At 28.3% G+C, this 16805-nt stretch overlaps 1 protein-coding gene across 2 annotated transcripts; it reads left to right on the forward strand.

Moving 5' to 3' along the window:
• Window positions 1-303: 303 nt before the first annotated feature.
• LOC409695 lies at window positions 304-15895 on the forward strand. 2 transcript variants are annotated; one of them, XM_026443754.1, is made up of 7 exons: window positions 304-627; window positions 5026-5388; window positions 5737-5857; window positions 7127-7302; window positions 9140-9229; window positions 13101-13195; window positions 13765-15895. In XM_026443754.1, exons 1-6 carry the CDS (start codon window positions 567-569, stop codon window positions 13193-13195), a joined length of 906 nt encoding a protein of 301 aa, XP_026299539.1. In that variant the 5' UTR covers window positions 304-566; the 3' UTR covers window positions 13765-15895. The 2 variants fall into 2 exon arrangements, with proteins under 2 accessions (XP_026299539.1, XP_026299540.1); XM_026443755.1 differs by lacking the exon at window positions 9140-9229 and having other exon boundaries at window positions 305-627.
• The last annotated feature ends 910 nt before the right edge of the window (window positions 15896-16805 follow it).

Here is a 16805-nt window from a genome sequence, read left to right on the forward strand (position 1 = left end):
AAGATTTATCGATCAAGTATTAAATTTACGAGATAATTTCATCTTCGTTCCTCCGTTCCATCTCATTTTGTTCAGAACGAACTTCAATTCTTCAACTTGTAACTTAATTATAAATAAATAATAACTTCAATTCTTCAACTTGTAACTTAATTATAAATAAATACTTTTCTATATCGAGTTTTCAGATCTTCCAAAATTGTTCCATAAATATAATGACACCCTGTATAGAGTGCAGGTATGATGGCGCTGGCGGATGGCGCGGGCCGGAAGGAGGGAGTCCGGCGGATACGAACTCGGATAGCGGAACAGTGGCTCAGTTTGTTTTCGTTGGTCCTTGTGGAAGGTTCGTAGTGGTCGAATTTTCGTACCAAAATTAGCCGGCTCGGTACAGTTCTCTATCTCCTTCCTCCCGATATACAATCGTTGTCAAATTTTCAAAGAATCCCCGACGAGTAACGAGAGTTACTTAGTGTCGACACCGCGTGTAAATGTCGTGATATGAACGAAGATCAATTGGCCAACTTAGAAAAGATTGTCGTGAGTAAAGTGTCAAGTGCGAGCGGACCATGAATACGATGACACGATGCTGGTTTCTCTGCAGTCTGTTTCTGCTGGGATGCGTTCAAGGTCGGTGCGCAACCCTTTTATTTATACCCAATTAATCAGACTCGATTTGTCAAATACGATCTCGAACTTCACTCATCGATACCTAAGACCAGTTTATCGTAACGCATCCAAATGGAACAAATGCATAATTGATGAATATGATACAATGTTCATGTCTAATTTCGCGGTGTTTGAATAGAAAGGACCGCAGGTGGCCAATACAGTTGCCCAGAGATACGAAATTGTTTCCGGTTGCGTTGCTAGTTTCCGTGGGGGTCTTTTTACCAGTAGTTGTTTATGCACACACGCGGCACGGCCACGTGCTTTATTTCCTCGCGACGAACGAAGTCGAACGCTATGCCCCTTTTTTTCTCCCTTTCGTTTCCGTTTTCCCCGTCGAATGATACGTTTGCACGCCTGAACGAGTTTCGAAGCTTTCGACGAGTCTGTTTGAAAAAGTTTGCGAACCGCCGCGCAATAGAACGAGCAAAATTCCTGCATTCTGCGACACCACGACCGTATCCTTGGCACACATCGTTCCACCGAGCTTTGCCACGTTGCTTTCGAAGCTATTTTTAAGCGGACCCACAGTTCACCGATCCGAGTGTGCCAGTCCTCCTCCTCTCTGTTCATCGCGTCGTCGTGGCGTCGTTTTCGGCCCGCGTTTCGCATTCGAAACAGCGATGCTCTCATGGCTCTCGCGCCCTCAATTCCACCACTAAGGCGATCTAATTTGATCGCTTTTGGAAATAGAAACCGGAATGCGAAAAGGGAAAGCACGTAGGACATTTTCTTCGTCTTGTTTTTCATCCTCGAACCTCGTTTCTTCGGAAATTTTCAATGAGAGATTTTTCGTTTCGTATATTTTTAGATTTTGCTAATTGTTTATTAGCTCGATCGAATTTTTCTTCTTGTTGACTCCTCAATTAATATATTTCTCACTGGAAAAGGAATTTTAGTACACGTTTAATTAGAACCGTAATCAAGCGACACGGTTAAAGAGATATCGATGGATAAAAATAGATGAGTATAAGCTTGAAATTTTTCGCTATAATTATCGAACTCGTTTTTATACTTTCGTTTTATTCGATTCGGAACGAATTCGAAGATAATTTTTGATTTCTTGAACAGATTGATGGTAGAAAAACATTTTAAAAAAAGGAACCGCTTTTTTCATAAATACGAGATTCTCCATGCAGATTCTTATTAACCGTCATTTTACTTATTCAATGCTTTTTCTCCCTTTTCTCTCTTCCCTATATACCTACAATTTAACTTTATCATTGGAAGGGTGCAAAGTGTGCGGAAGTGGAGCGCTGTCCGTATTTCTTTTCCTTTCTTTCTTTTTTTTTTTTCTTTCCTTAGAATCGTTCCCCTTTATGCGGGGTTTCCATTCATCGTGAATCACGTGCTGATAGACACGACCGCTCGAGGGCTCGTGCACGGTAAAGCATTGATTTGGAACGATCCTCTTTAAAAATGACACAATGCGTATTTTAAATTGGAAAATGATCATTATATACGTCGAGTTATTTATTTAAAACCTTCTCCGCATCTTCTTTGTGGAATTCTTCAGATAACTTTTGAATTTATATCTGGAGCAAGATTTCATTCTTGAGTTTCTTATTAATCTCTTAAGTATTTGATTCGACGAGCGATTGTTCTATAACGAGGTGGAAACTTCAATTACTTAGAATTTTTCGAGATTTTTTTTTTGAGAGGCTAGAACAGTGAAATAATTGCAGACATAAAGGATCTAGGTTAGATTACTAAGGATCTAGTTAGAAAACTTATGAATGAAATGAATTTTTTTTTTGATGATAGAAATAGAATAGGGTTAAGAAGATTTTTAGCTTTTGAGAATATCTTTGTAATGTAATAATGCGAAATGCAATTCTAATTGCGTTTTGTATATTAATGCCATATGATATTGAAACAGTTAAATATCGTATACAAAGATACATCACTTTGGAATTACTTTGTTTATTAGTTTACCAGTAGGAACTTTGGTGTTACAAAGTTATTAGATTCAAGTCACTGTTAATCGCTTTTGAAGTACGTGTCGCCATTGTTTTACTAAGTGCACGTAAACGCGTAATTTACACGTCCAGCAACAGCAACTAGATTAAACACTTCCTTGAAATGCAAATTGACCTATTGTCTAAGGATTTTAGAAATTTGAATTTATAAAAAAATTATTTCCTTATTGAATGTATAATTACTTGTAATTATGAAGAATAAATAGTCAATTGATAGAGTAATTAAAAGTTACGATGATATTATAATTATATCATTGATAAAAAAGAAACGGAAAAAACTTTGTTAAATTAATCATTATAATTTTTGATTAAATTTAAATTTACTTCAATTTCGTTTTGCATTGTTTCTTCTTACATCAAAGGTAACATTATACAGTTAATATAATACTGGATAGTAGACGGTGCCAACTGGCATGTGTAATGTAAAATTATATGTTCAACTGTCAGACATTTAAAATAAATGAATATAAACGAACTTGGTTATTTTTAAGTATTCATCGAAAATTTTTAGAACTTGTGTCATTGATGAATCGATGATTGAAATTGGTTCATAAGCTATTAACTATATTTGCAAACTATTAAATTTTATGTAAATCTTATAAATTACTTCTATTTTTATTATTTTTCTCGTATTCTTCAATTACGATAGGTTTCTTTCCATTCTTCTTTCTTTCGATTGTTTATTGAAATTAAAATAAAATTTATTCAATAGAATAATACAATTTTGATGAATTAAATAAAATGAAGTTTATTACACTTTGAATATTTTGTGATTTTTTGCATTTAAATTTTGCATTAATATCAAATTAACAGATTAATATTATAAGCCTATGTATAATTCAATTTGTTGAAGAACCTTGGCGTCAAAGCGAATGTAAAATAACAATTAAATCAATTATATTTTCTAAGAAATACTCTTACAATTTTTAACTTTAACTGTTATTTGTTAAATTTATTTAATCCTTCATTTAATTAATCCCTCTGTGCTGCAGGAAAGATAAAAATAAAGAAAAATTGTATCTATCAAAATATATTCGATAGAAATCAATTTTCATTGAATAAAATCGTTCGAGAATTTAAAAAAAAAAAAAAAAACCTTTGAAGTCGCGGTACTCCATATAACATACAAATATTTTATAATTAATAAAATCAGTTTTAAAGCGAAATTTTCCATTCAATTGTATATTCGTAATTACGTTTTAATTTTATTATTATAACGAAAAAAGTGCATACGTTAATTCGTGTCACAACTGAGGTATTGTACGCGTTACCGCATTTATTGGAGATGATCACCTTTAATAGAAGCGGAGGAATTTTAAATTACACCATGGCCGTTACGTCGCAGCATTGAAACTGTCCTGTGTGTCACTGGATCACTGTGTGCCTGTCCTCGATTCTATTGCGATTTTCCGGCAGAAAATTTATTATATTACGTTTAATAGAGCACAAGTTGTTTAGAAACATTGCATTCGACCAGCCGAATAAACTTAATTAATATATATTTTTCTTATATTATTGTATTACCCTTCTTAATCTTCATTCCGCTGAAATGAGATCCCCCAAGTTCTTTGTCGAGGGAATTCCTTAAGCTGCATTGGTTTATCGTTTAGGAAACAATTTGTGTCATTTACAAACTTTCCGTATTGCTGGCCATTTATTCGATTAAGATTCGATTATAAATTTTGAAATTTTCCTTGTAAATGTAAATTTAACGAGTATTCGACAATGATTGAATCAGGAATATCGGATAAGCTATGGAAATATGAATATTTTTTTTTTCAAAAATGGGAAATTTTTGAAAATATCTCGAAACTTTCAGATTTCCCAATAATGTTCGGGATTCTTGAGAATATTTGGGATTTCTTAGAATGTTCTTAGAATTTAGAATCCCGGACATTGCTGACAATCCTGAAATTTTTTGGAATCAGGACGCGTTCCCGAAACTTTCGAATTTTCCAATAATGTCCAAAATTCTCTGGAATGGTGTTAAAATTTAGATTCTCGATATTCTCAGGAATCTCGACATTTTCCAGAATCAGGACGAATTTCCTGGAAAACTTTCGTAATGTGGAAAAAACAATCTTAGAATTCAATATTAACAAATTTATTTCGAATTCTCGCGCATTCTCAGTTTCCAATACTTGAAATTTAGAAATTTTTCTGGATCCTAACCCGATCAATGCCTTGCTCGAGTATCTACCCTACCACATATCCCTTTTTCAATACTCTCAGCACGAAGAATAGGAATAAAAGGAAAGGATCGTTCTTTCCACCCACTCTCGTAAATCGATCCTCCGCAGTCCACCACCAACCACCTTTTTCTTTTTTTTCTTTCTTTCCTTCCTCGTCTTTTCTACTGTTCTTTTTCGCTATTCTTCAGAATGCTGGCAACTCGTGATAAAAAACGTCACCATACCGTCGATGGTGAAAGCGAACGACACCGATCATGTGATCCTGGATTGCGATTATGATCTCGAGGACACGCCGAGCAAAGGATTAGTCGTGAAATGGTTCTTTAACGCGGATGAAGTGGCCTATCAATGGATATACGGTAGGAAACCTCTGGCCGGCGATGTATTGTCGAACTATGTCGAACTGAACTACCCTGCCAGCGACGATCCGTACACAATGTTTCGAGCTATAAAATTAAATAACCCCGATATCGAACTTAGCGGAGAGTACAGGTGCGTCATATCCACGTTTGCGGACGAGAAATCCGCTAGCGGATCCATGATCGTATACTGTGAGTATATTCTGCCTCCAATTTAACTGAATAATTAATTTTTAACGCCAATACCGAATAAAATGTTCAATTTTTTATTAGAGTGGTTATTAACATTGATAATTTTCTTCTTCTTTACTTTTTTTTCTTCGTTCTCGTTTTTTTTATGCTTGTGCATGTTTTTGATTTGTATACCAATTGTGGAAATTGGAGTAATATAAAATATTGATAATTAAATTTGTGTTAAAAATTGTGTTCAGAAGGCAAAAGTATTTTTCATTGCATTCATTGAGTGAAAGTTTAAAGATAATAAAAATTGAAATTTATTATATCTCGTATTAAATAAATTAATAAATTCGTTTGTTCCAGCAACAGAGAAAAAGTTCGATCTTATATATACAAAGAAAACTATAGATGATAAGGATGGGGTGGAGATAACATGCATGGCGGAAGGACTATATCCACAACCTACTCTTAACATATCCATCGAGTAAGTACTTACTTCCAACAAGCTTTCTAACAAATTACTCTATTTTCTAGATATTTTTAAATCTTGATAAAAAACTTCTCTTCCATTGTTAATGAATTACTTGTTTGTACACGAAATGTTATATGATGTTATAATTTTAGTTTAGAAAGATTATTAATTAAGATTCTAATCAATTCTTAACTTAAATATACATTTATTTATTTTTTAAAACTCGTTTAAATATAAAAGAATGAAAATTATTTACAATATTTTGTATATTCCAATCTTTTTGATAAATAAATAATATATATTAGAGGATAAATTTTACAATATGATAAAATATTAAATTTAATATTTAACTTCATAATAAAATAAAAAAAAGTCAACTTCTATTGTTTAATATTTTCTAGAAAAAATATTTTATCACATTACTTAATAACGAAAATTGGTATGCATGGAAAATTTATAAATGATAAAAATAAAGTAAAAAAATAAGTATTTTCTTATCTTAACACAAGAAACTTTTTAACGATAACAAAGAAAATTGTCAGATTATAATAATAAGCTCGAAATACATGGAAGCATTATATATAGGAACAAAGCAAAAGTTAAATTGTATTAAATAAATATCGTCATTATTTTGAATATTCTTTGAAATTTTCAACCTTCGAAATAAAATATCGATTATTATAATTATTCTATCTTTTGGATAACATTGGAATATGTTTAAGTTATATATATAAGGTAATACGCAATATGTTTTTTTTAACTTTAATTTTAAATTACGCGTCATTTTGTTCCTTCACAATTATATATAATAACAACTTTCAACTTTTATTCTCTTTCAAATTCGATAAATTCTACGTAATTTCAAACTGTATATATTTTTTCAACTTAGAACTTTTTTAATATTTAAAATTTGAGACAAACTGAAAATGAAATTTTATTATGATTTCCCAAATTTTTAAATTCTCTTTTCAATTAAAACTTTTTGCTCAAAAAATCTTTACTTTCAAAACTTTTTTCCTAAATTTCAACCATTTCAATAATAAAAATTTCCATTTCAAAATCAACAAAAGAGAACCATTTCAACTGTACAAATTCACATACTTTTCATTTTCTACAATGATCAAACATTATTATAGACGTATTTCCCAATTTCAAGGTAAAATTACACACGCGTCTTCGAAATAACATTACCATGCTAATGCTCGTTCAGCCGACGTATTGCATGATATTTCAAGTTGGAACTTGGCCGTGATAATTTTGCAAGTTTCGCTTCCATTACAGGGGTGTCCCGGAAAATCAAACGTTCGATATTATACAGCGTGTCGATGGACTGTACGACGTCTTATCACGAACGACCTTTCTGGACGAAGAGTTACCGGATATAACAACTATCTCATGCTTGCTCCATATACCAGAGGCGAACTACAACGTTTCCCACGAAACCGTCTACTATCCCAGTTAGTATAAATGTATTTTAATCTATCCTATCCACAATTAGCCGCAAAAGTCTTTAGTGCATTATCTTATGAGAAATTTCACCTAATTCGGGAATTATTGTTCCAATAAAAATTATTGTGCAGGGTGAATTTTAGATTTTTTTTAAAAGAAAAGAATTCTGTCTAAAAATCTTGTCAAAAAATTTTCATCTTTTAATTTTTATTGAACTTTTTTATTTCTATTCTCCTATTTTTTATTCATTCTTTTATTTTTTTTACAAAAAACAAAAATAATAGATCTGAACATTTTATATATTCGAAGTTTTATTGTTTTCTTCAAAATGATATTTTTATATTTTTATATGATTATTATATGTATTTGATAATACATTTTGTTAATTGAATACACATAGAATGCGTGAAGACTTTTGATTGCATCTTCGTTTTTCTATTTCTCTATCTTCCTCTGTTGTACGTTGTATCGAAAGTGTTTTACTTTTGATCTCTTCATATTACAGTTATAAGGAAGGATTAGAGGAAAAAAAGAAAAGAAAAAGGAATAGCTCGTTATTAAAGTTGGGATTAAAAAGAAAATGCAGCTCACGAATTAACGATGTTTTATTTTCCTAACTCTTGGATATCGATTGATGTTAACCCTTTAACGGGACTTGATTTACTCGTGTTTCGTGATGTAAATATTTACCAGGTAGAGTTGTTTGCTTTTATAACCTGGATAAATTTGCTTGGTGGTTTTAAATTGCTTTAGTTTAACCTTGCTTTCAAATTTTTCGAAATTATACTTGAGATGAATATGTGATAATTTATAAAAGAAAGATATAAAGTTAGAAATTATTAATTTTTCTCTTTTATTTTTTTTTTTTTTTTGCAAAACTTCACTTTTCAAATAGATCAAATAGATTGATATTAATATCATCTTTTAAAAGAAATTTTTTTAAGAATGATTTAAAAAATTTTAGTGAGTAATTATTTATAAATATAAATAAAGATATGATAAACGAAGCTTTTCTAACAATTTGTAGCTAAAAATAATTACAGAGCTTCTACTATCAACTTCCTGCAACAACTTTCTCTGAAGTAAGTACTGGAAAGCTTTGCTAATAAAAATGTGATATTAATTTATAAATGTATTGAATGTATAATATAACTCTTGTCAATGTATGTAACATTTAAATATATCTGAATTAAATCGAATTGCCTTGGCTCGTGTATAATTGTAAGTGTATATATGTCTCTGTTCTGTACAACAAGCAATAAGCACCAATGCAATAAATTAAATATGATCGATTGAAAAATAAACAAAATAACTCATTGATCATCTGAATATTTCATATATACATATTTTATTTAACATATATATTCTGCAAATATCCAGAAATAAAATTATACATATATTTTAATATTTATTACTATATTTATTATATTTATAATTATTATTTATATTTATTAATATTTATCATTTTCATTTTCAAACAATCACATATCCACATTTTGTAACTTCATCATATAATTTATAAACAAATCTATCACATAAAATCATAGTTTATCCTTTTCTTACTTTCATTTTCCTTCATTCTTCAATCTTTCTTTTTAATTTGCTTCTCAAAATTAAATTTCAAAATAAATCAATCAATTTAGAGACATAAAAATTTAAAAATATCTCTGTACTTTTTCCTAACAAAGAAAGCATTCATACAAAGACACTATCAAACCAATAAACTAATTAATTAATGAACTAAAATCATAATTGGCTGCTTCTGTTTCTAACACCTTAACTACATTGATAGAGGGATATATGCTTACTACTTGATGGACGCGATATGTGGTGTTTATTGTGCAGGGCCGCCTACTACTTCAACTACTACAACGAAGCTGCTGCACAAAATGGAGACCCAAACGTTAAACGACTCAGAGCCTGGCAATGGTGGTGGTAAGGCTTGTAAATTTCTCTTCTTATTCGCATCACCACCATAAGCCATTATTTATAAAAATTGGAAACTTTGACAAGATCGATGCTATTGTTTTTCTTGCATACAGGATTCCAAATTCCAGAATTTGCTGATAAACATTTGAAAACTGCTTTAAACACTCTTTAAATGATCTGATTTCTTTGATTTTTCTATCTTTTCTATCTCGGTTCAAGGCTGGACGATTCGAATTTAAAAGGGATTCACGTGTATCGACCGAAACTATTTGTTTATTCAATGTAAAATTCTAAAATTAATAAAACATTGAAAAATTCTAAAAATAATACAATGAATTTTCAAAGTGAGAATTCGAGAATCAATAAAAAATAAATTTATTTTATTTTTGTATTTAAATTGAAGTAATTCTCTTTTTTAATATTTATTATAACTATTTAATATATTTTCGTAATTTAATAATCGTATATCAAAGAGATTCTATCAAATAAGACGAAAATTTTTATTTTCGAAAAAAATTTCATTATAAAATTCAAATTATATGTAAAAAATATAATTATACATTTCAGTCATGCAAAATCACGAAAGAAACTTTGATTTTTCATTTAAAAAAAATATAAAAAGATATTAAAGATTTGCTCGTCAAAACCTATTCAAAACATAGAGGAAAGTATACCATTGAAGTCACTTTTTGAATTATCTCAATATTTCAATCGGCTGCCGAGATATAAGGATTCAAAGTAGCTTTAAAGTGTGAAATTTATGAATGGATCCGCGACCCAGTGACCTACATTTCTTCCTGGAAATGCCTACTACTTCCAGGAATCGCGTCTGTCATTCGTCTGGAGTTTGGGATAGGTTAGTGAGACGAGGTGCGAGCGAGAGATCCGAATAAATGACAAGGATAGAGATAGTAAACGATCAAAAATTACCTTTTTCTTTACACGACGATATCTTGGCAATCGGAAGTCATATAGGGATAAATAAAAAAGCGTCTCAAAGGGCAAAGTTCCACGCTTCTAATGATCTTCTACTCGTTGATCGAAAATCAATATCTTTGAAGTTATAGCGATTTAAAGTTTCCCTAATTTTAATAGAATTTAAGGATTTAAAATAAATAATCAAAAATTACCTTTTCTTTACGTGACGATATCTAGACAACCGGAAGTTGTATCGAGATAAATAAAAAAGTGCTTTAAAGGACAAGAATCTACGCTTCTAATGATTTTTCACTCGTTAGTTAGAAATCAATATCTTTAAAGTTGTAGCAAGTTAAAGTTTACTTAATTTTAATTTTAAAGTAAAATTTAAGGTAAATAATTAATTTTAATTAAGGTAAAATATGGTAGATATATTTATTTTTATGATCTTATTAATGATGTATTAATAATTTTTAACAAATTTAATAACTTTCTAAATAGCTTCATATAATTATTGAATATTAATATTCAATAATCGATTTTCAACTGTGAATAACTAATAGTGAATAAATATTCTTGATTTTCGTCTTATTTTAAACCATAGAATATACGAAGAATTAATAACTTCTGTATGCATACAGATATTATTACACGTGAATTTCTTTTCAGTTGAAAAAACTTGATTCACTTCGAACAAAATTTTAAACAAATTTGCTTCTAGCATCGTGTTTTCTGCACTTTATTGCACTTTGGTATTTCTTTTGAGACATTTTGTATTTATATGTTAACGCTTAAAAGCTTTATGGTCAATGAAACTTAAATAAAAATAGCATTTCGGGTAATTTCATCCATAATAGATTGCTTTTAAGGCTTTAAACGATTGCTAAGCAAAATATTGATATGCTAACTATGTCGCTTGCTCTGGCAAAATAAACAATATTTGCATATGATATACGAAGAATACACGCACAGTTCCTAAACATCGGATAAATAAACAAACATCAAGTGTTTACAATATGCTTTACAATGGAAACTATACATCTCTTCGTAAATATTCCATTGAAATTAATATTTGTACAAATTCGTACGATGAACAGTTAGTTTTATCAAAAATAAATATTCAAGCATGAAGAAAATTAAATTTTATGTAAATATAAATGAATTTTTAAAAATTCAATATTACGAATCATCAGAAATTCGTTCAAAATTTATTTATTCATTTATGATGTTTAAGGAAGACAACGTGCATTTGATAATAAAGAAAGGAAATTTCATTTTCTAGAACTTCAACTTCCATCGAAGATTATTATTAAATTGTTCTAACTAACATGTCTCCATACATAACATCCTTTTCCTCGTGGAAAATTTCTTCCATTAAGTTAACCGAACTTTCCAAGATATATCTTCATTGAGGAACTAACTTCCATCCGACGATTAAATCGGAACATTATCGAAAAGATCCTTATTCTCATCTCAAAACTTCTTTCATCAACGATTAAATTTTACGTTCGCCCATTTTTGAAACATCTTATACCATTTCGTTACATCTGTCCTTTTCTAAGATTCTTTCTCTCTCTCTTTCTATTCATCCATCCTTGACATCCTTTTGAAACATAGTATTACATTCACCTTTTTCCAATCTCTTTCTCTCTACCTTTTTACATTCTTTCGAAGCATTCTGTACCACTGTTACATTCATCTTTTCTTCATATCTCTCTCCCTGCCTCTCTCTTTTTCTCTCTCTCTTTTTTCAAGATATATTAAAAATATATCTCCGTTACATCTTCTCTTTCTCTTTCTATCTATCCACTTTTGGCATCCTTTTGAAGCATCCTGTATCGCTTTTCCTGTATCCACCCTTACAATCATCCCTCCTCTCTTTCTCTTTCTCTTCTCTTCTCTTCTCTTATCTTGGCAAACGATTAAATCGGCCAATGGGAAAAAGTTTCGAGCAATGAAACTGTTTCTTAAGTTAATGGAAGAAACGATAGATAAAAGAAGAAAGTTCACAAATAAGAAAGTAATTAGCCGTGGAAGGGAGTTAATTCTTACTGCTAATGGAAATCCTTTCTGTTGACGCAGGGATGAGAGGCTAAAAGGAAGAAGAAATTCCTCTAATTTAAAAACACGCAGTTTAGCATTAGCGATCCATGACTTAAAATAATTGTAACGGTGTTATGTGACATCGTATCTCGTAAACTTTTGACCACGGAATCGAAATTTGATAGAAAATGATAAAAATTCGGTTAAAATTTCTGGATGTCGTGAAGAAATATCGTACTATATATTTTCCAACGGTAAAAATAACGACGTGTTTATCGAGTTTTAACGAGACGATTGACCGATTTCGAAATGATATTGAAGATAGAAATAAAAAAGTATGCTGTTATCGATCGCAAAAGGAGGAAGGAACTGGAGAGAGATGTCCTTTGTGAAATTTAAAAGAGGAACTCTCAGATAGCTTAGAATTATCCACCTTTGACATTTGTAAGACACTTGATGCCTTATGAATTGTGTGGCCTTTCGACCCAATTTCTCTATCGTAGCTCGAAATCTCTTGAATTTAAACAAAAAAAAAAATGAAATAACCGTAACAATTAGATTTTTTCTCTCGTGTAAAAATGAACGGAGATATGATAAAAATAAGTGATAACTTTCACTACGAAGAAAAGTATAATATTATTAGAATATCAAGATAGATGACACCATGACATGGTATTAATTAATTTTCTTAAATAAAAAAGAACAAGTAAATGAATAATTTAATTATACGACGTTCACAATTCTAAAAGAAATTTGGAATCTGAAATTGATAAATCGTTAGTTTTTTAATATTATTGGTATATATTAATAATAATTAGAAGAACGTATATTGAAAATATATTTAGAACATTGTTAAAATTAATTAATGAATATGTATAGTTTCTTCTGACAATACATTATGATGATTTCATTGCAGGAAATCTGTCTGGTCAATTGTCAATCAATATTCTGCTAGCCATTATGCAGTTGCCATTAATCCTCACATTCAATTATCTTCAACCGTTTAATTAGGTAAGTAAATTAAGTATTATATTTTTTCAGAATAATTTTTTCTATTTTTAATTCAACTATATTCGCTATATGATATTCTATATTGATTTAATTTACATACCTTGAATAAAGCATCAAAGAGTTATAACTTTTTTTCAAAGCTGGATATATGTAATCCAAATAATTTCCATTTTATTCTTTATATTTTAATGATCTGCCAACTTCGTTATTCCAATTTGACAAGCTTTAACTAACTTTGAAAATCTTTTGCACAATATTTTCAAAGACTTCTTCCTTCAAAGTAATTAATTAAAAGAAGTCAATTTACATATTTATAAACGTAACAAATCTTTCTGACTTCACCTTTCGCTTTGAAAATCTTTTCTGCATAAATATATCCCCTTAACGAACTAACATTTAAATATCAAATATAATTTTTTTTTTCTCTCTTCCTAATTTAAATCCCAAATTATTCAAGTATCCTAATTTTAAAATTTATAAATATATCTCGTGTAACTTTCTTCCCCATTTTTATTTCATATATAAATTTATCAATAAATTAAATTCATTATTAAAATATTTGTTTTCAGGTTTGAAAGCAAAATTATCAGAATCATTTGTATTACGCCTAAGATACTTATCGATAAACACGGTGTGCCTACGTTTATTAAATGTTGTTTCACGAAATACAGACAGAGCCAAATGTCTGAACATCAAACGTTCATTGTTCACACTGAAAAGTTTATAACTATTCACACACGTATAGATATATAACAATACATTAACAAGATAAGATGTACTGTTTAGAATGTTTTTTTTTTATTTGTATTATTCTTAGTGAAATTCTAATTGTCGTGATTGAGCACGATTTGAAAGAAAAACCAAAGATATAGAGATACATGAGAAATATGGGAAGAAGAAAAGATAAAAAAAATTTTATAGATAAATATGACTTTGTAAATAAGATTTGATCGTAATATAATTCGAGTCATGATTGTAGATTCTGTTTGTTACTCTTCGATGTTATGTCAGATTTATAATATATATATATACATACATTGTTTAAATGAATAAGAAATAAGTATGAAATTTTAAATATGATATAGGTACAATAGAGAAGATGTGTAATATATGTGTATAAATATAAAAATACGATGATGAAACATGCAAAAGAGAAAAAGATAAGTGATTATATGTGTAATTATTTTGATATATGTATGTAAATAAGTGCAGAAATATGCGAGGATTATGATTAATACAATGGAGCCTTGATTAAACAAAGTTTAATCGAATTTTATAAAATATCAATTTTGAAAAGTAATAAATAATTGGTGGAAAGAATTATTAATTAGAGAAACAAAGGAAAGAAGAAAAATGAGTGTTAGTAGATCGAGGTTCGATTGTATTTAAAAAAGAAAAATAGATTCTAGCATCTTAGCTCAGGAAAACGAATTGTACAGTCTCTGTAATATGATGTTACAAACGATTATTATACGTGTTTATTATATTATACATGTTTCCAGAACTCAAAACGTGAGGAATATACTATAACAGTGCGAAAATTAAAAATGTATATTGAATGATGGAGAAAATAATTTAAAATTTAAATAATAGAGCAATTTTGGATTTATAATTTTGAAAGAGATGATAACGTTGTCAATGAATCAATGAAAAATTCGATCAAGTATTTCTATCATTCTATCATTATATTAATTGCTGTCCAAAGAAACAATCAATGAATTAGCGTTTGAATTAATTGCTATCTTCATTGAGTTTTGTTAATTATGTTCAAAGAAAGGAAAATGTGATAAAATAAGACAAAGCAAATAAAAATAAGGATATGTACCAAAGTTCGTGACTAATAAAATTAAGTTTAATATTGTATAGTATCTCTTGTCGTTATAATATGTGGAAAAACATCAATCAATTTTTATGGAAAAATCAATGTTAAGACCAAAATTGCCAAATCAATGTAATTGATTAATTTCAGATATTATTTTTTATAATTACTGAAATTATATAGATATTTTTGAAAAAATTATATCATTATTGATTTTATTTATACATGTATATTAAATTATTCAATTATTTAATACTAATTTTAATTCTAATATTATAGATCAATTGTTCCAGTGTTCTTTTTCGAAAAAGAAATTTTCACTTACAATTGTTAACATTGAAACTTACTTATTAGAATTAAAATTAGTATTAAGAAAAAAAAATTCTCTTATACATTCAGAAACAAGTAAAATATATTATATTAAATCTTTTGTTGCTTGATTATTGAATTGAATTTTATTGTTCTCAAAACTGAAAAAGAAAAAAGAAAGGAAAAAAGATTATGATATATGTTATAATTGTAAATAAAATTTCTGTAACATTTCTAGTCTTTTAAAGATGAGAAGTCTATCAGAGGAGAAGAGGAAAGTGAAAGAGGAAAAGATTCTGTATTATAATTAAATTAAATTATAGTATAATTAATTTCTAGTTATGCTTTAGAGAAAGAAAAAAATTTTTCATATTTGTAAAATGAAATATATTTCTATACCAAAGGGATGGTGTACCTATATCATTGAATGTTCCATGAAACATTGAGTTCTAAAAAAAGATGTTCGATATAAAAAAATCGATAATTAACATTCACCTTCTTCGCTATGCTAATAAAAGAAAATAGAAAAAAATAATAATTAAAAAACAAAATATATTTAAAAAAAAAAAAAAGTAAAAATATATAAGTGAATCAAACTTATATATATATCTGTGGGATAATATCAGAAATATGAATATAATGCATACCTCGAATCAATAGGATAGTTGATAATTTCTCTCTTGAATTATAATAGCTTTTAAGAAATCAGGTTTATATTTTTGTAATGTTTTCACACATGAATAATAGTTATCTTAGTATATGCTTTATTTGATATTAACAATTATGATATTAATAATTTTCTTAATTATTAATATTTTTTTTTCTAATTAATTCATATTTTTGAAATAATTTTTGCTTGCCATATTTTATATATACTATTTTTATTTTCTTTTTTTTTTTTGTTTTTGTTAATATCGAATCCTTCTCAAGGATTTATTTTAGAGACAGGAAATATGTGATTCTTACTAACAAATTCTAATTTTTATTTCATCTGCTTTATTATAAAAAAATTCCTCATTCTTCGATACTTTTTCTAATATTTTAATGTGATGTGTTCTGTAATATTTAAAAAATTGAATAAAAATGTTAATAAATATGATTTGTTTAATTTCATTCTTCTTCTGTTTATTTTATCTTTATTGCATTTATTTTGGGACATTTGAATTTTATTTTAATTTTTATTTAAACATTTGATTTATATTTATAAATATTTAACGCATATATAAAGTATATTTCTTTAATATTCATAAATTTGTGTATATATTTTGCAATATATAAAAAAAAAATTATATCTATTTCTGTGATATCAAAAAATGTAATATATGTATGAAATAAATAAATAATACATAAGTAATCATATTAAAATAATCATAAAATTTCGTACTTACGTATAAAAATGGACCTATTAAGATTTTTAATAAATAAATTAGATAAAAGATTAATCAAGACAATAAAATTAATCAGAAAAAAAAATTAAAAATC

This window comes from Apis mellifera, linkage group LG11 (genome assembly GCF_003254395.2).
Source record: "Apis mellifera strain DH4 linkage group LG11, Amel_HAv3.1, whole genome shotgun sequence".
Lineage (NCBI taxonomy): Eukaryota > Metazoa > Arthropoda > Insecta > Hymenoptera > Apidae > Apis > Apis mellifera.